This window comes from Rhinolophus hipposideros, assembly GCF_964194185.1.
Source record: "Rhinolophus hipposideros genome assembly, chromosome: 17".
Lineage (NCBI taxonomy): Eukaryota > Metazoa > Chordata > Mammalia > Chiroptera > Rhinolophidae > Rhinolophus > Rhinolophus hipposideros.
In genome coordinates this window covers 11,299,577-11,319,131 of record NC_138063.1, presented here as the reverse complement: position 1 = coordinate 11,319,131, position 19,555 = coordinate 11,299,577, and the positions used below count along the sequence as shown (strand labels likewise).

The 19,555-nt window shown below is 39.8% G+C and overlaps 1 protein-coding gene across 1 annotated transcript in view; it reads left to right on the top strand.

Moving 5' to 3' along the window:
- Positions 1–19,555, top strand: part of CDH20 (cadherin 20) — a 186,072-nt gene that overhangs the window by 122,283 nt on the left and 44,234 nt on the right. The window contains exon 2 of the mRNA XM_081078805.1: positions 17,768–18,254. Within this exon, the coding sequence (XP_080934931.1) occupies positions 18,027–18,254 (228 nt within the window). The 5' untranslated portion in view covers positions 17,768–18,026. The remainder of the gene's footprint in view (positions 1–17,767; positions 18,255–19,555) is intronic.

Genomic DNA, 19,555 nt, shown 5'->3' with positions numbered 1-19,555 from the left:
TAACTTTATAAAAAAAAACACCAAAGTACCAGTCAAAAGGTGAGAAAATATATTACATTACGATGAAAAAGAGGTCATTTAAGAAAAGGCTGAAGTAACACTTCTTTTTGAAATGGCATTTGGAGGCTTTTATAGCACTGGGGAAAAAAGTGATTTTTTTCTTAATATTTGTCCTTATTCTCTGCTCATGAACAAAAGGAAAATATTGAAGATAAGGTCACTTTAAATTCTAGGCCATGGCACACATTCCTCTCGGGGGCCAAATGCTCTCATCTTCCCCCAACACACACACACCCTTTCAACTATATGTAAAGATAATTGTTCTACCCATCCAGCAATCTTGTCTACCAGGAAAATAGTTGACAAGAAATAATGTCAGTGTCACATCCAAGACATATCATAAATCATTTCTCCCAGCAAAAGTCACTTATTCCAAAAAATAAGTAATGAAATGAACAGAGAAAATTAAGTTAATTTTAAAATCTGTTATTAGTTGCTTCTCTTTAGTCATAATGGAAATAGAGGGGAAATTACAGATTCAATAACATGCTTTTTTTTTTCCATTATGGAGAATGGCTAATTCAATGGATGAATCATTAGAAAACGATCCCTCTAGCATTGTGGAACTCCAGACATAGAAACCAAAAGGAAGTTTAAGATATGAAATACACTGTAAAATTGTTGGGAAAAGTGAACTACAATCCCCAATGACATTACCTCTTATGGCAATTAAGAACCTGTTTGTTGGAGCCTCAGGCAAACTCAACAAACCCATTCCTGGCTGCCAGTAATGACAGATTTCTTAGGGAGTATTATTTAATTAACAATAATTTGAAAGAGCAGCTCAGCTGAGATACTGCATTTACTTACTGGAAACACTAAGCAATGGTAAGTGAAAAAGACGTGCAATTTGTTAGCCTTCCCATTCACTTTTGTTTCTGAAATACATAAGTAGCTGATAGGTATTTGCCACTAAATATTTTCAGCTGTCTGTAAGGCCAACCTGTCCAAAGAACTTCGGCTCCCACTGTACCACACTGCTAATAGTCCTTTGCCGTTTGATCCTGTTAAGAAATCCCCCAGGGCCTCAACTGTTCAGGGACAGCATTCTTTGTCCTTCCCCCACTCTGCACAAGGGCAACTGCCAGCCCCCTCCATGTATACGCCAGGCTCCCTCCCACCCTCATACAGCATTTGCCACTAATCACCTAACATAAGTGATGCCTTTTGTTCTCACTCCCTTCCCAAGTAGCTTTAGGTTGCATCAGCAACTTGGTGGCTAGCTGGGTCTTATCTCCGCCAAGAGTTGCGTTCTGACCCCATGGCACTGGCAGAATGGGAAGAAAAGCCTTAGCCGGGAGCAGACTTCTCCCCTCAAAATTACTGGACTAAATTCCCTACATCCAACGGCCTCCTTCAGAGCTGATTATAATTTAAAGACCAATTTCAAACTGGCAAAGAGAGGAAGGACCCCTCTAAGTTGTTCTGACATACAGTGGGGGCTGGCAGCACGAAGTGAACACCACAACCAAGTGACAAGCTCAGGAAAAGGCAAAACTAGTACACTCCATGGAAGGAGGAGAAAAGTAAGTTACAGAACTTTTCATGTCGTCTGTTATTTCTATGACCCATCCTCACAAAATCTGGTTTAAAATTGATCAATGACATAGAGAAATGATTGTGTCTTGGGAAATTATTGTGTCGACTTAGTTCCTGTGGAAGCCAAACAAAGCTAGTAGCTAAATTAGTCATTTTAAATTGTTACTGGATAGCTGTTAATTGTAGTCACCAGTGTCCACTAAAATTCCTGCCAACAGAAAATCTTTATCTTGACTTGATTTGTGATAAGCTTAGAAATGAACAGTCGGGGTGGAACATGGTTACTAAACAAAATCAATTTCTGTTCATGGCTTCTGAAAAGACCAATCTGAAATCCCAACCAGTTAGCGTGTGCTTACATTCGGGAGTAGATTAGGATGGGGTGTGTATAGAACACCAGCCTCCACAGTGGATTAAGATGGATTGCAGGAGCTAAAGATTTTTCTCTTTGATTCTTTGGAATCCAAAGTAGCTTTCATTCAAATAATATCAAAGGCATCTGATTAAACTCATCTCCCAGCAGGATTTTATCAGAAGGCATGCTTTATTATGTACAGTATAATCAGACTGATATAATATGGCAGCCAGTCAATACCTTGTTTTGAAACAACTTGTGGAAATAGATTTTTATCCCTTTCTTTAATCCTAATTTGATGCTATTAACCAATTCCGTTATTTAAATTGACTATTAAGATTGGAATCAGTTTGATTTATCAGAATGTATTTTCCATTAATAAGGCTTTCTCTTTAACTTCTTTCTTTAACCTTCATTTACTTTTAATACTTTGAAGAGAAACATTTGCAAAATCTTTTTCCTCAATATAATTAAAGTGTGTGGATTGGTTCCCGTTAAGCTATTCTTAGCCTTACAGTATAAGAACAAAAACTTGTAGAGTTTATATGGGTTTCTTTTAATGAGTCTTTACTGTATAGGAAAGATGAAAGGGATTATAGGAGAAATAGTAAATTAAATTTTGAAAAAAGATAGATGAGAGCATTTTCCATTCCAAAGAAACCTAATTCCTTTACCAACATAGAAAAGAAATATACAGGAATTTTAACTGCTAATGCAGTTTCCACAGTAACATTTAAACATCTTTACAGCACTGCTATATGGTATTTAAATCCCGGAAATGGGGGACAGTGCCAGCATAAAAGCAAGACAGACACACAGTTTTTCCAGACAGCAGAGCTCACAATCCATCTTGCTGCAAGTGTTACCTGAGATCAATCAGCAGGCCACTTTAATTTTTTTTTCTTCTTTTACTGATACTTTACAGCAAGTAAAAGGAGAAACAGCCGGAAGCAAGCATCATCATCAATTGATTGCACTTTAGAAAGAGACCACTAAGTCTTTTCACTGTATGCTTGTAAATTCAGCATTTTTCCTGGGCAAAAATGAGGGAAATGTTGTAAACGCTTACTATGATGTAAAGTCAGCATTTGAGAATCTCGTGGATTCACAGGATTTTTAAAAGACCTGAAGCCCCTCTGGTTCCATCCCCCGCCTTTGGCAGACCTACACTGAAGTCAGTGGGAAACTTCCTCCCCTGCAGTCTGTCTCCTGCTCTATCTTCTCCCCCGGCCCAAAACAGGGCAGGAGGTTTCTTCATCTCCATAAGCAACCTGTCCCACTTTATAAACTTCCCTGTCAGAAAACCCATCTTTGCTTAAGCCTCCTCTGCTACGGACTGAGGCCCTGGTCCGGCCCCCGGGTCCTAGGGAAGTTAAACTGCAGGGAAGATGAACCGTTGAAACTTGTCGTTATTAAGCTGCACCTTGACTTTCGTCTTCTAGCCTACATGATTCCTTTCCTCAGCCACTGTAGGTTGCATCTATATGGCGCTCTGGACTCTTCTGTACCTGCTCCAAGCTTCCACCCTCCCCCCGCATCCCCTTGTGGGCTGTAGGCCTCAGAAACTGACAAAGCTCTGGTGAGGGCCCCGTCCCACCTGGCGAGTCCTTAGGATCCTACTCTGTTACCATTGCCACACAAGTGCCACGATTCTCTTGGAATGAGGATATGACACGGCTGCATCATTGTTCACTTTTTACTTAATTTATTCGTAATTCGATTCCAAGTTTTATGAAATGCCTGCTTGGTGCTGACACTGTGCTAATTCTAAAGATACAGTGGCCACAATCAGAGAATTCCCAGGCTAGTGGGGAAACAGACCATGTGGCTATGCTGGCCTAAAGGACAGAGTGGGATGGGGACACAGAATGCAGTCCTGGTAACTAAGAAGTGCTTCATGGGAAAGAGACTGCTACACAAAGAGCCTGGGAAAGGCATTTGTGCCTGAATAAAAGCATGAAGATGTTAAAACATAGGGTCTGGGGTTTATTTTGATGAACCAAAAAAAAAAAAAATGTGAGAGGGCCAGAGACAGGAGATAAGGCTAAAATGGTAAGTAGGAGCCAGATTGTGTAGGTCCTTAAGTGCCTTGTCAAGGAGTTTAGATTTTTATCAGCTAAGAAATGAGGAGCCATTAAAGACCTTTTAGCAGGTGAGTAGCCTGATAAGATAAGATCCGTCTGGCTGATAAGAAGAAAACAGGTTAGAACAGGAACACCAGTCCGGAAGCTGCTGCAATGGTAAAGGTATGAAATTTAAAACACTGGAACTATGCCAAGGGCAGGAGGAATGGAGGGCAAAGAGAAATTCGAGAAAGACCTGGAAGGTAGAATTGGTAGAATTGGACAGGTTTAAGTAACCAGACACGGGGGTGTGGGACAGAAGGAATCTTACACTGACTTCTGGATTTCCACTTATATGGCTAGCAGTGCCATTTATTCCCCAGGCTAGAGTAGGCAGAGCAAGAGCCCAACAAAGAAAGAAATGAGGAGTCAAACGGGAAGGAAGTGATGTCCAGGATGACCCACCAGTCTTCAATCTGTTCAGCGGGTTCTTATTTCCAGCTATTAGTAGCTCTTATTTTATCGCTCTGTTTATAGTCTGATACTTCTTCAAAGAGCCATGTGTCTAAAGCCAAGCCACACCCTTTATCACCATCCCTTTAATTTGTTCCACTTTGTTAAAATCTCAATGCTTTGTGATTATTGCTTTCTTGTGATCATAAAATTATGAATGAATATTAAACACTTGATACAGAACTTACTCCTATAAAATATCACTTATTGCACTAAAGTTGAACGTGATCCATTGATAACAATTCTCCAGTCACTCAGTACTGAACAGATAGAACTGTATTTTCTCGTTCGTTATGCTGATTAGGCGTAATCAAAAGTTTTGTATGTGTAGCTTATATAGAACTCCTTCCTTTAGCTACACCATCTCTGTCACAACATAAATGGACAGAACTTGTTCTATGTCTTTTTAAACCAAAGACGAACGATTTCTCTCATCCCTTTTCTAAACACAAAAACTTGCCTTTTCATCCCTGACATATTGGTCCTTTGTTACTCTGAGATTACAAAAATCCTTCCACAGTGAACTCAACTGCCCCGGATGGCTTGGTTGACAGCCCGTGTCTGGCAGACTAAAGATGGCCACAATAGTATCTCCCACTGCACAGGCTCTCCTGGAGCCCAGCCACTGCCCATCAAGAGGCAGAGTCTAATTCCTTTCCCCTCGTGTGTGTGAACTTGTGAATGGCTCGCAACCAACTGAATGTGGCAGAAATGAAGTTGAGGAGATTGTGGGCTAAGTTATAAAAGGTGATGTAGCCTCTAGTTCGAGAACAGGAACACTCATGCTGGAGCCCTAACCATGTGTGCAGTCCAGCTGCCCTCATGGAGGCCACCCTGCTGTGAGGAAGCCCAAATTAGTCCGCGTGGAAATCACACATAAAGGATACAATGAGACCACGCAAAGGGACAGAGCTGTCCCAGCATCCCCCACCTGCCCCAGTCAGACTGCAACTGCCTGGAAAACCCCACTCCAGAACCACCCAGGCAACACACATCCAAATTCCTGACCCACAGAAACTAATAATTGCTGTTCTGAGCCTCTACATTTTGAGGTAATTTGTTTCATATCAATAGCTAGCAGAAAACAGGAATTAGTGCCCAAATGTGCCAGGAAAAGTTCAAATGGTGGAGGTGTGGCGGATGGGACTCCCATCGCTCAATGAGTGGGACATTTGTGCCCCTTGATCCAGGCCTGTCTCGCTGGTGAGTTTGACACCAAAACTGACTGGATTTGGACGAGCCCAAAGTGACGAAAAGATCCTAGACTCAGAACAGTACTCACCCCTTGTTAACCACTGGTCCCTTCTGGGACCCCTGACAGCTCCACGTTGCCTGGAAGGACCTAGTTTTGGACCAGTTTGTCTTAGGTTATTTGGGAATCTCATTTTTCATAAATCCCTTATTAACATGGCAGAACTCCTCAAAGGAGAAAACAAACAAGTATACGGGCAATAATTCTACCAGAGGCTAATTGGACCAGACTTGTAGGGGGGAGAGGGACTCTGTTCAGGATCCAATTAAGACCACCACATATACTTGCTTAAAAGGTGGTTCCAGTCACCGAGCTAGAGAACACTATTGAAGAACTATGAGGGAATAAAAACAGTCCAGAAATATGAGAACATTTAAGCAATCTCTGCCCCACAACTGTATTACTATGACATATTGGAGGCAGGTTGCTGCTGCAGTCTATTAATCACAAAACCACCCTTGACATATGCATATGGCTGGGCATGACCTGTTGGGGGAGATCCAAGACAGTAGTATCACGGAGAGAAAGTATTGAGTCTCAGACTTACAGGCTGTCTTCTACAATCACCTCCTATAAAAGGTAACTGGGATCTATAGATAATGGACAACATCAGTCTAGGATCAGCTCATTCTAACATAACATAGCTCACTGTGTTAGTTCATTTTGAGGTGATTATAGAATAGATTTCCCACTTTCTGAAGTGGCTAAATTCTCTGTTTCTCCAACTGAAGGCTGTGTGGTAACAATGAGTGAAGGAGGTGAAAATAAATGGTCTTTTGAGAATGGTGGTAAAATCAATTCTTGATCTTCCTTCAAAGAGAGAGTTGCATGCTATTCCTTTGCATGGGTACATCATAATTTTTCAAATCATCTATTGCTGGAAATCTGGATTAGTCTAATTTTTTGCTATAATAAGAATCCAGTGGTCAAAACAGAACAGACTAACTGGAGAGGATGAGGAAATCAAAAGATCTGGGAACTAGAGCATTGTGTCAATTCACCAGCAAGATGTACAAATTGCTTGTATTTACACTGTTTTTATGAAACGAGGGGAATAAAAAGGATGATCTATTTTAAAAATGTAAGCCGTGTACACCTCTATTTTTTTTTAATTAAATTTATTGGGGTGACAATTGTTAGTAAATTTACATAGATTTCAGGTGTACAATTGTGTATTACATCGTCTATAAATCCCATTGTGTGTTCACCACCCAGAGTCAGTTCTCCTTCCATCACCATATATTTGATCCCCTTTACCCTCATCACCCACCCCTCACCTCCTTACCCTCTGGTAACCACTAAATTATTGTCTGTGTCTATGAGTTTTTCTTTCTCATTTGTTTGTCTTGTTCTTTTTGGTTTATATACCACATATCAGTGAAATCATAGCGTTCTCTGCTTTGTCTGTCTGACTTATTTCACTTAGCATTATACTCTCAAGATCCATCCATGTTGTCACAAATGTTCCTATATCATCTTTCCTTAACACGAAATAGTATTCCATTGTGTAACACCTCTAATTTTTTATCTGATGAAATGAGCGGTTTAAATTCTGTGAAACAAATAGCTTTGTAAAGTTAAAAAATAGGAATACTACAATAACTATAAATACATTTAAATCAAATAAAGTATATATCATAATTATTTCTTAAGACGAATTACATATTTTAAAGGCATGCCACATATTGCAAAATTGCTTTCAAGAAAACTTTTGTCAACCTATACTCCTATCTGAAGCATGAGAATGTCCAGTTCGCCACATTCTCAGCAACGTAAGTTAGCTTACTTTTTAACGTTCTGCAATTTAATAGGTTAGAAATAGCTTGTATTCTTCAGCTAATTGTGAAAGTAAAATGATTATCGTATATTATAGGTAATTTTATTTCTTTTATGAATTTCTCTTATTATCATTTGATCATTTTCTGTTGGAATGATCATGCTTTTTAACAATGAACAAAAAGATACCATAGTATGTTAAGAATAATGAGACTAATTTCTTATGAATGTTGCCTAATTGTTATATGTAAAACTATAATAATTTTTAGTAATCATTTAGTTCAATCTATCAACATTTTCCTTCACTACCTTTGATAAAACTTTGGGAAGGCTTCTTCAACCCAGTACTATAAAATTAATATTCACCTAAATATTCCCTTAGTATTTATTTTATTTTTCTACGTGTTCTACTAATTTGCATGGTTTAACTTTTTCCATTTGACTCTCAATGATTAAAGAATGGAGGTGGACGGTAAAGAACAGGAACATAGCCTTTTGCCACCCACACTTAACAACTTACTGAAGAAGTCTGCCTTGCCAAATATATAACACAGATTAAGGTGGATCTTAAAAGGGGGAAAACAGTAATGAAGAAAGGGGGAAATAAGAGGAGAGCAGAGTAAGAATTTTACTTTGAAAGGGCTGCAGAACTTCTAGTACCTAGAAGAGCAGAGTTTTGAAAAACCCTATACTAAAAATTTTCCACTGCCTTGATCCTAGGAAACCACACTTAAAAGACACCAGAAATAAAATGATCGCAAGTTTTGGTTGGGGAGTGGGGAGAAGAAGCACTAATACATTAAGTGCTAATAATATAAGGACTTAATAATATTGATTGTTATAAGATCCATTCGGATCTCAGAAATATTTAACAGTTAAAAAAAAAAGTCCCCCCAAATATAAAATATACTCATTAGGTCTGCTTAGAGGCTTTCTGTTCTATTTCAATATTTTGTTTATTTTAAAATGTTCTTGTGAATGTTTAATTAGTTTTAATTTTATTAAAAGTAAAATATTTGCATTGGTCAAAAACAAACAAAACATGGTACTGGAAGACATAATAAAAGAAAACCCAATCCCTTGCTGCAACCCCAAAATCTAACCACCGAAGGCAATCCCAGAAGCTGTTCCTTCAAGTATTTGCCAATGTATTTCTAAGTAATGTGCTTACACAGATACTTCTTGAAATATCTGTTCTAGACATTAGCCGTTGACTTCCTAGCAGGATAGTTGAGGATTTAGTTCTCTCTAAACATATTCTTGCCCACTCACCTTCTCAACATAGTTATATTTCAATTATCACTAAAAGAATTGTCAATGTTCACCTTATGAATGAATGTTACTTACTATCAAGCAAAGTGTACATTAAGATTTTAATTCCTTTTCTCTGGAACACATTTTTTCTGTGTTAACGATTCCTTAGTCTTTTTCTTTCTCCTCTTCTCTATGTATGTCACTGTTTTGTTTTGTTTTTTTTCAAATGCTCAAAAGAACTGTCTCATGCCTACCAATAATTTTTCCAAATATTTAAGAATTTCTCAAACATTCTAATATCAGTTTCATTGGGGGGTGGAGGGGAACCCTGCCTCCCCTAGCCTGGCTTCTGCAGTCAAGCCTGGTATGCAAGTTTATTCCGGGGCTTCTCATTGCCACCCTCCTATGTTAAATCCCCATTATCTTTTTCTTATTTTGCTCTATCGTTTTGCTAAAATACAGTGAACTAATTTCTCAATAGCAATACTAGCTTCCAAAAGACAGTAGAGCAATTTTCATCATAGACTTATATACATAGCTAAACTATCATTGAAATATGATAAAATAAAAACACTTTTAAAAGGATATGTAAATATAGTCATATGGTAAGGATTGAACTAGTAAAAAGGATCCAGGTTCAAGAAAGGAGATTATCAAAGGAACAGATGGCGGTTATCTTGAAAAGAATTAGAGAAAAAAAGATCTTTTCATATTAGCCTCCTTCCCCCAATTAAGGAGATAAAAAGCTAAACCTCCAGAGGTAACTTCCAAGTCATATCCCTTTAACTGAACAACTGAAAAAAAAAAAAAAAAAAAAAAAAACACATAATTGTAATTTTTCAAATCTAACTCCCTCATAAGGTTTCCAAGCATCTCTACACCTTTCCATGACTAGAAGTGATGCCAAGGGCCGGAGCACTTCTACCATGTAAGGGTTTATCATATTTGCTATCCAAGAACAAAAATATCATTTGTAAAGACTCACTGCTTTCTTGACTTTTGTTGCCTTTATACTGTTTGATTGCCCTTGCCTTTTAATATGTTGCTGGTAAGAAAAAATATTTCAGTATGGAAAAACATTAATTAAATCAAAGTAAAAGCTTAAAGGCAGAAAGTATTACATAACAATATCAAAGTGTTAAATGACGTTTTTACAGTTTACAAATACACTGGCACTCATTTACTATTTACTAAGCACTAAGTATGAGACAAACAGTGCACGAGGTATCAAGGATACATGGACAAAACACACTATTTGTGTCCTCAAGGAGAGTACATCTTTGGGAAGAGAGACAACAATTAGAACTGAATAATGAAGAACCATGGCAGGAAATGCACAAAACGCTTTGAGAAGAGAGAGGAAAAGGGAAACACATAGGAAGTACAAATAAAGCAGAACTTAATCTGTAGTATTAGGTCATGATAACCACTGTAATCCTGTAAAGGAGATTATTATCTGCACAGTTGAGGCTCAGAAAGGTTAAGCAAATGCCCAGTGTCACACATCGAGTGGCAGAACTGGAAATAGTCTTAAACCAAGATGTTCTGATTCCAAATTAGGCGTCGTTCTCCAAAAAAGAGATTTTTTTTTTTGAAAGCCTGTATTAGAGGACAAGTTTCTATTTTCCTTTAACAGAATAAGTATCAATGAGATTTTTGTTTTGTTTTGTTTTACCAGGAGTTTTCTTTTCCTTGAACAGATTATCTACCCAGTGTCTACTCTGTGTACATTCCTTATACATTACTAGAATGAAAGACAAAATACCCCAGGCTCCAATGTGAGGCTGGGGGTTGGGTAGAAGGAACAGTATCTGAGGTCAAACAGTCACCAACTGAGTGAAGTTCAGATGAATTTCCCCATGTCAGCCAGCGTCAGCCAGCATCAGCCAGCGAGCCTGGATTCAGTGTGTGTGCTCAGGGCGGGGAGAATCGCTGTAAGGGAGAGGAAGGAACTCACATTTTTTATGCCCAAAGCTCCTTTGAAGTTTTGGACTAAAAAGAGAAGGAAAGTTCCTGCCTCGCCTCTTTTAATAATCAGGCATAGAAGGATGAATTTTTTATCCCTAAGTCTAAAAGCGAATTTATTGCCTCGCCGCTAACTAATGCCTGCTCCCAACTTCCTGCAGGAACCTAGGCACAGAAGTTTCCTTGTCATTGTTTCACCTTTTCTCCCCAACCCACAGTCACCTTCCTTTACAGCTATTCAGTTTGCAAATGTTGGAGACTCTGCCTCCTCAAAAGAGTTCAGACATCTCAGCAATCTTTCTACCCCCTGAGCCCTGGTAAGTTCTCCTCACCAGTGTGACTCTTAGCTGATTCTCCCCACCTCCACCGCATTCCTGTCCAGCCACACTACCAGGTGTGTCCACATGCTCAGACACCTTAACTGCTCGCGGTGAACAACTGAATACATTCAAAACACTTCGGGATAGCAGTATTCAAAGCTCCTCGCCGTTGGGACCTGTATTTTCTGCATCATCTCATCACTCTCAAGGATGAAGCCAGACAGGCCCTTCTCCCAGACAGGCCCTTTGCACCTGCATCTGCACCCATATCACAAAGAGATTCGTGCTACACTCAGTCATGTGCAAAGATTGTTCCTGGGGAACAATCCCAGTTCATCCACTTACTTGTTATGTAACGTTTGCCAATAACTGTGGTGTAAATATTCACACCCCTGCCAATTTCAAGGACTTGGGCAGAGATGCACAAATGGGCTCCCCTGTGAGCTGGAGGAGCCCATTCCAGCATCGTACCATTAGTCCATTTCTTTGTGAAATGGGAAATGAATACCTTTCGTGGACCTCTTGTCAAGAGTAAATGACAAAGTAAATGCAAATTCCTTCACACAGCCTGGCACAGAGTAAGCACTCCACGCTCTTGCTTCTGCTGCGATTACTTGTTACTCCCGCGCTGCTACAGCACCAGCCCTGCTAGCAAGGGCACGTACGCCCACGCCTACTCCTACTGCTATTGCTACTACTAGTATTAATGGCAGTACCGCCGCCACTGAACTGTAAGCTCCTTGAAGGCGGGAAAAGGAACTAACACCTATTAAGCACCTATAACTTTCCGAACACAAGGCTTTCACCACCTGCCAAACACCGTGCTAAGAGCTTCATATCTATTTCCTCACTTAATTCTGACAGTCAGCCTGTGAGAGTCTATAATTACCTCCAGTTTGTAGATGACAAATAGACTGAAACAATTATGTCTCTTGCTCAAGACTGCACAGATAAGAAGTGGTAGGGCTAAAACTGAAACTCAATTTTGTTTGGCTTCACAAACCACGTTTAGGTTAAACATAGCTAATACTCAAATATTTACCAAATTAAGACATTAAGTCTTGATTTTAGATAGCAAATGTTTGCCAAAAGCTCTTTTTCCTATGGGTTGATCTTTATGGTCCAAACACACTACAGAATTGTCCCACCTTCCTACATTTCTGTACAAAAGCAACGTTGTAAGAGAAAACACTGAATAGCAATGATCTGCAAGTTCTCATTAAAAACTTTAGCCAAAAAATTACATTTAAAGGATATGCTTTTTTGAAATGAAGCACAAATTTAATGCAATTAAAATGTCATACAAATATCACATAAGATTAGAAATTAGTGAGCATGTAAGACAACTCCGAAAAATCAAAATTCATCATTCTTATCTAACTACTGTACTCAGAAACTGTCCATGGACTGAATTGCAGTCTCATTTGCTTGATTAAAAGAGAAAACAGGAGGAAGGATAAAGTAGGAAAAATGTCCTGACTCCTTTAGGATTAAAACATTTACTAGATATAACTGTGTGTGAAAGGATCAGTAAGAATCTATTTCCCATTCTTGGAGGATATGGAAAGAAAGGCTGGGTACCCTCAAATGGAAAAATTGATTATAATGAGAATGAAAAACAGAGAGGAATTGGTCGTGAACTCTAGAGAAAGGATTTCTGAAGTGGAAATTCCTTTATTTGAGAAACAAGCTAGAGAATTTATAGCTAGAAGGTCAGCGTATATACAGGACACATACAGCAGGTTTTATTGTGGGACCAATCAGGTTTTTCTAAGCCAGCTCTTAATTACATAATTCAAGCTTTCTTCCAATGTTTTGTTCTACTCCTCTCACCCACACGTGGACACACACACACCCCTGTACCCTTATATAAAACCAGATATTGTTCCCAAACTCTTCAATTAAACCACCCTCTTACCTCCCTCTCAACCACGTCAACCCCACAGTTCCATTTTTGAATCTCAAAAACAGCACCCCCTCTCATAAGCCAGTTTGGTTGTGGGAAGGAAAAGGAGAGCAAAAAGAAGGAGTGGTAAGAAAGGGAAGATTTCAGAGTTTAATAATAGCTTCAGGAGTACTGTTAAGAGGTGAACCTTCAGGCTCAGGATTTCCAGTTTCTGAGGAGTTTGGAATTCACAGGAACATAAATAATCAAAATTAGAATAAGCAAGAGTGACAACCACCTTGTCTAAGAAATCTCCATGGAAATTAAGTATTCTTTGTTTTTCTTCTGTTTAATTAAAACAAGAAGGTAATACCCTAATTCCTCAATTCCAGTCACACATTTATTTTACAGCTTGATTGAGGGGTGGGGGAAGGAAATCTGACCACGTTAAATGTGCACACTGATTTTAAGATATATCCCATTCAGAGATGTGAACTTTGGGAGTGGAGGGCAATTGTCACCAGACAGGTGAGGTGTGGGGTAGGGGAGTAAAAGTGACAGCATAGCCCAAATGCAGGAAATCTGGTACCTGGACAACCTCTTCTGGCTCTGCTAGCATTGGTCACCTCCATAGACAGGTGGCTTTGAGTAGGCTGGTGAGCTGATGGCCACAGAAGAGAGATGGAGCTTCTAGTCATGACACGGAAAGTCTGTAGTAAATGAAAACAGAGAACTGTCTCATCTTTCAGCATAGAAAGCCATACTATACACCCTTTCCAAAACAGATCCCAGTGGTAGGCTTTGGTCAGTAGCCCAGACATACACATCCAGATTCAGGGACGTTTCAAATTTTACAAAAACACTGGAGATATTTTCCTTATGGAATTCCACAATGGGAATCTTGCTGTGTGTGAACGGTACATATTCAAAGATATCGTCATGCTATGAATTGTTCACTCCAATTTATACCCACACTACCTGTGTTGTTCTCTGTGGGTTCTGTACTGTGTACTGAAGAATTCTGGTTCCTAAGGAAACGTGTTTGTATTTCTCGAGAGAGACTGTTGCTGGAGAGGTGGGATAACGTCGACACTGAGTTGTGTTCCAATTCACTGTTGATGCATGTCATGGTCCACTGTCATGTTTCACAGTAACACCCAGGATCTTCACAAAGTTTCCTCTTTCTTCTTAAGTGCATTTGGGAGGCTCTTTCTGTAAATAAAGGTGACACCTTACGGAGTTTAGCTGCCTGAAACCACGACACCACTGTCTACGTTTACCTCTGTCACGAGGCCGCGCAAGAAAATGAACAGCCCCTCCTTCATAGGGAGTCACTGGCAGAGGCAACCAACCTTCTGCTCCTATACAGATGTTGTTTGAGTTCACTGAGTTGTACTGCCATTAACCATGAAAAGCTCAGGAAAACTGGAATCATGAAGAAAGAAATCAGAGGGAGACCATAAAAGCCCAGTTCATTTTACAAAGAATGAAGTAACCATCCTTCCACCTACATTTTAAATATCACAACGAATTCAAGTAACAAAATAAACAATTCACTGAGAGCACAGTTTATGTACAACTTTAATTTCTTCCTACTGTGTTCATTACCAAGCTATTTGCTTTCTTTAGGCAGGATGGGGAGAAAGACTCATTTAACACAGAAGTCAATTTCCACTAATGTGGTCTTTGTGTGGCGTATGTGGTCTTCAAAATAGATCTTTATATACAAATATACATATATGAGCCTCTACCTTTCTAAGAACAACAGAAATTAGCCTACCTTCAAACACATCATTGCTATTCTTATCCCACAGGGAAAACCATGAGTATGAGAACCGTATTTATGATAATTGCAAACTGGTTAATATTTCTGAGAGAACTGATTTTCCCTTCACTTGTATAAAAACAGCTCTGATTGTGAAAAGAACAATATAACATTGTATACCCCAGATTTTCCTTTCTAAAAAGTTAGGCAGGAAGTATTTTTCATGCACTGTGCCACGAGAAAGCAAGCATAAAATGTTTTTCATCAACTGTCGCTACGAAGACATTTACCACAGAAAGTTTACAGGCACTGCGGGCTTCAGGGCTTCAGGTCTTCAGGTCTGTAAGGGGGGGGCGTCAGAGGCGCACACGGGCCACCAGAGCTTTCACAGGATCACCAAGGACTCCACACTGCTAAACATCCAGAAGCCACTTCTGTATGTGTTCAATGAAAGGGAAGAACGTGAGGGCTTTGCACTAGAGTGTATGAGGTCAAAGTGGGTCTGAGAGAGAGATGAAAGCAACCAATCTGCCTACAAAATACTCATCACAAAGATTCCCAAACTGCCTTTTTTCTTGAGCTCTTCAGATCACACTTGGAAGTAAATATGGGGGTTTCAGCTGGCAAGAATGCGTGTCCAGTTTGTAAGAGATGGAAGACTATAAGGGACAGTATTTGAAATCCCTTAAAATTCCCTCAAATCTCATTCTGTTCATAAAATTTAGCCTCTAGAAGCAAGATAGGGACATCTGCACACCACACCCACATACATGCACCTGCACACTTCAAATCCAAAGCAAGATGCTAAAATTAGCCAGAGAAAATAATTGAAAATAATTCTTAGGCAAAATGTACACATATGAAACACAGACATTCAAGGAAATATATTAGAGTATATATATCGAGTTCTATCTCTAATAAATGCAACCCAAAAAAAGAATTTTCTATGTTCTATCAAGTTTTCTAACAGCTGGTCCTTTGTTCAATTTCCTCGTATGGAGGAACAATGTTTGGTTATTACAGAATTAGGCTGGGCCAGACTCTACTGCCCAACAGTACTTATCACAGATGTAGAGATCTGTGAAATTATACACACACACACACACACACACACACACACACACACACACACACACGAAGCCCTGTCAGAATTTTCGTCCAAAAATGCCCAGAAAATATTCTCAGGCTCAGCTTCCTACGTTTTACACATGACCCAGGTCTCCTTATGTGGCTGTTCAAATGTCAGCTGGCACGGTACTCATAGAGCACTTCCGCCTGTCTCATCCCCAAGGATCCTCAGGGCAGTCCTGTCGGGTAGGTGGGAGAAGAACTATGGTTCCCTACTTAACACAAGTGGAACTAAAGTTCATCGACGTGAACAAGTAAGAGGTAATGAAGAGAGAACCAGGAGCCAGTGTGACGGATTCTTTGTCTGGTGCTCTGGGGAAATTACAGATAGGTTTGTGTCTCACCACATACAGAATATTCCCTCGGCAGTTACCAATCACAGTATTCTGGCAATAGCTTTATTTTTGGTAAAGCCCTCTGGTCCATCTTCTAGATCCCTACAACAGCATAGCCATTTGTCACCAATTGTTTTCATTAACTCCTCTCTGGGTTAAGGTTCCTTCTTCCAGACCGTCTCCCCTTAGATAGGGATCAGAAAGGCATGAGCTGCGTTTCTGTCTATTGGTGCAAAGAGAGAGAGGACCGCTAATACCTGGTAACCTACCTTCTGGTATACCAGTGTTCTGTATTAACAAACACGTCACCCTAAGTAAGGTGCACTTGGCTTACTTTTACTTAACAATCAACCTGTCTTTAGAGCTAGAACTCAGAGGCACAGCCTCCCATTCTGGTACAGAAATTCTAGAGTCTCCCTCAGCTTTTTCGTGCGATGGTGACAGGTGGAAGGTGGTAATGAGCTGGCGTCAATGCTGCATGTGAAACCACCTGTAGAAACGGAGCACCATTTAGTTGCATGGGCCTGAAAGCCCCAAATACACACACGTTCTAAGAAGATGACAGCAGTTCTCCACATTAGCAATGAAAATATTAAGCCCACAGAAGATATTTTGGTTGTTTTTGACAGAGTGGCTTAAGTGCTATGCCACCTCATTAAATTCAGCCGAAGAAAAGGTTGATGAGGTCACAGCACAGGAGTGAGGTCACCCGCTAATCTGACTTCATAGAACAAAAGTTGTTTGACTGATGAAAAGGGGCCCCCAGGGCAGAAGTCAACATCCCTTTGTCTAAATGAGTCTTTCAGATGAGGAAAAAAATGTGTTGACTAGACTCTCTTAGCGCGCCCACAGCGGCACGTGACTAATAGCACTCTACAGTCTCCTGTGAACGATCCAATGATTAACTGACCATCCAAATCCTAGAAAGGTCACATTAGCAGCCCCTATCAATTCCTCAGAGCCAAAGCGTGTGAAGCTCGATTCCACCGTGAGCTCTGAGAATGATTACAGTCAGAAGTGATCCATGGCTGCTTATAAATGAAGTCCAAGATTCCTAACATTATTAATAATGGGACAGACACAAGATAATTGTGAGTGGCAAACAAAGATAGTTAGATTTTGCTTTTGGTTTTTTAACGAGCCAAGAAAAGCAGTTGGGTTAATGAAAATATTAGTTATTAGCTGTAAATTTTGGAAATGAATGCCATTTGTAAGAGTTTAGGAGGCTGTCTGATCATAAATATTTCAAAGAGCACACTATTAGTTCAAGCCAATCAATAATACAGCATAACCCTCCAGCTACATTTCCAATGAGGAGAAATTTATTCATTAGCTTTATTCCCACTCAAATCCATATCCAAAGGTTTGGAATTGATTATAGCAAGAAAAACTGTCCTCATTTTATCAAAATATTATTTATTACTCAAACAGTTCTAAAGCAATACTTTCATTTGCTGAGTAGAAAACTGAATATTTACTGACATTTCTTGAAAACTTGCTAAAAGCCCACAGGAAAAAATTTGACATCATTACTCTGTGTTTTCCTTAACTTGACAGGAAGTCAACTTCAAGCAGATTGACTGGAATCAGGATCTCATTTGGGAAGCATAAGTATCCAATAAACTGCATCAATTTTTTTTTTTTTAATTTGGAAAATACTCAAGATTCAGTGGCTTTTTTTTTTTTTCATTTGGAAAATACTCAAGATTCAGTGGCTTTTTTTTTTTTTTCATTTGGAAAATACTCAAGATTCAGTGGCTTCACCCTGTACTTCACTTTCTGAAAACCTGGCAATCCCACGTGGACTTCTGGTAGAATGAGCAATGCAAAGAGCTGGCTTGGACTTGCCATGTCCTTGTACTTCTGGGGACTAATGGACCTTGTGACAACCGTTCTCTCGGGCACACCTACACCACCAGGCAGATTAGAAGCGCTCCTGTCAGACAAGCCACTGTCACACTCGCGGACAAAGAGGAGCTGGGTTTGGAACCAGTTTTTTGTTCTGGAAGAGTACACTGGAACGGATCCTTTGTATGTCGGCAAGGTAAGAATTGCCAAAGAGAAAGATAAATTATCAGGATACTGAATACTGAACTTGACTATGACGATGAATTGAATTGGAGCGCTCACCTAGAGAAGTGTAACTAGTGGTATGCTGCTTGACAGCGAGGTGAGTCTAATTGTTGCTGTCAGAAAACCAGTCAGAAAGGAATGATTTCTCTCCTTGTTCATGCTTCTGTTCTAAGCAGGGGAAAACAAGGAATTGGATTTTGGAGGGAAAACTTGGGCCCCACAAGAGCCATTCAAGTCCCAGAAGAGGTAACAGCAGCCTTGGAAACAACAGGATGAGAAAGAAAGAAATGGGAATACAAAGGGGGAAGCAAGGGGCTTTTTGCTTTTTTTTTCCCTCAAAGCATTTCTACAGGTATTGCCTGAGGCCCAAATTTAATGGAGAAAAACAAAAAAAGAATAAAACATTCTTCATTTCAGAAGATCCTAGCATGCACTTTAGGATAGCTAGAGACAATCAATGAATATATTGATAAACTTTATACTCAAATTCCCTTGATTTATCTATCATTTCATTTTTAATCCAGGCTTTCTATGTTTACTTTATTTGGTTGTTAATCAGAGCACCATTTTATGAAAGCAACCAAGGAAGACAAAATGGGAAACAAGGAACTAATTAGAAAATAAATAATTCATTCAAATGATAACTTAGACACTTGTTTAGCACAAAGGCTAAAAGTATGGGTTTCAGAGTTGAACACATGTGGGTTCCAAACCCTCTGCCAGTTGCTTCCGGAGTGACTTTGGATGGATCACCAAGTCCCGATAGCCTCTGTTTCCTCAAATGTCAAGTGGGGATAATAAGACCACTACAACTTCTCAAGAGTTGTCTACGTAAACTCTTTCAACTCCCACCTCCTTCTTACCCCCTTATAACTTCTGTCCCCACCACTGCTCTAAAGCTGTGTTTTTCCAGTGCTCCTAAGGGTTCCCCACTACCAAAACCAATGGTTTCATTTCACAGAACCGCCCAATGGCAGCCTTGGACATTGCGGCCAGTCCCTCCCTCCCTCCCCACTCCATCCTCTCTCAGCTTCATGACCTTCACAATCCTCTTTCCTCCTTCCTCTCAGCCTCTTTGCTAGTCCTCTCCCTCCATCGGACCCCAATCACAGTTGGTCTTGTAAGCTCTTCCCTGGGCTTCTTCTCTATGCACACTCATTCCCTGGGTAGATTCACCACCCTATGGTTTTAAACTCCACCTCTGAACCAGTGAATCCAAAACCTCCATCTCTGGCTAAAACCACTCATCTGGGCTTGAGACTCATAAACCTA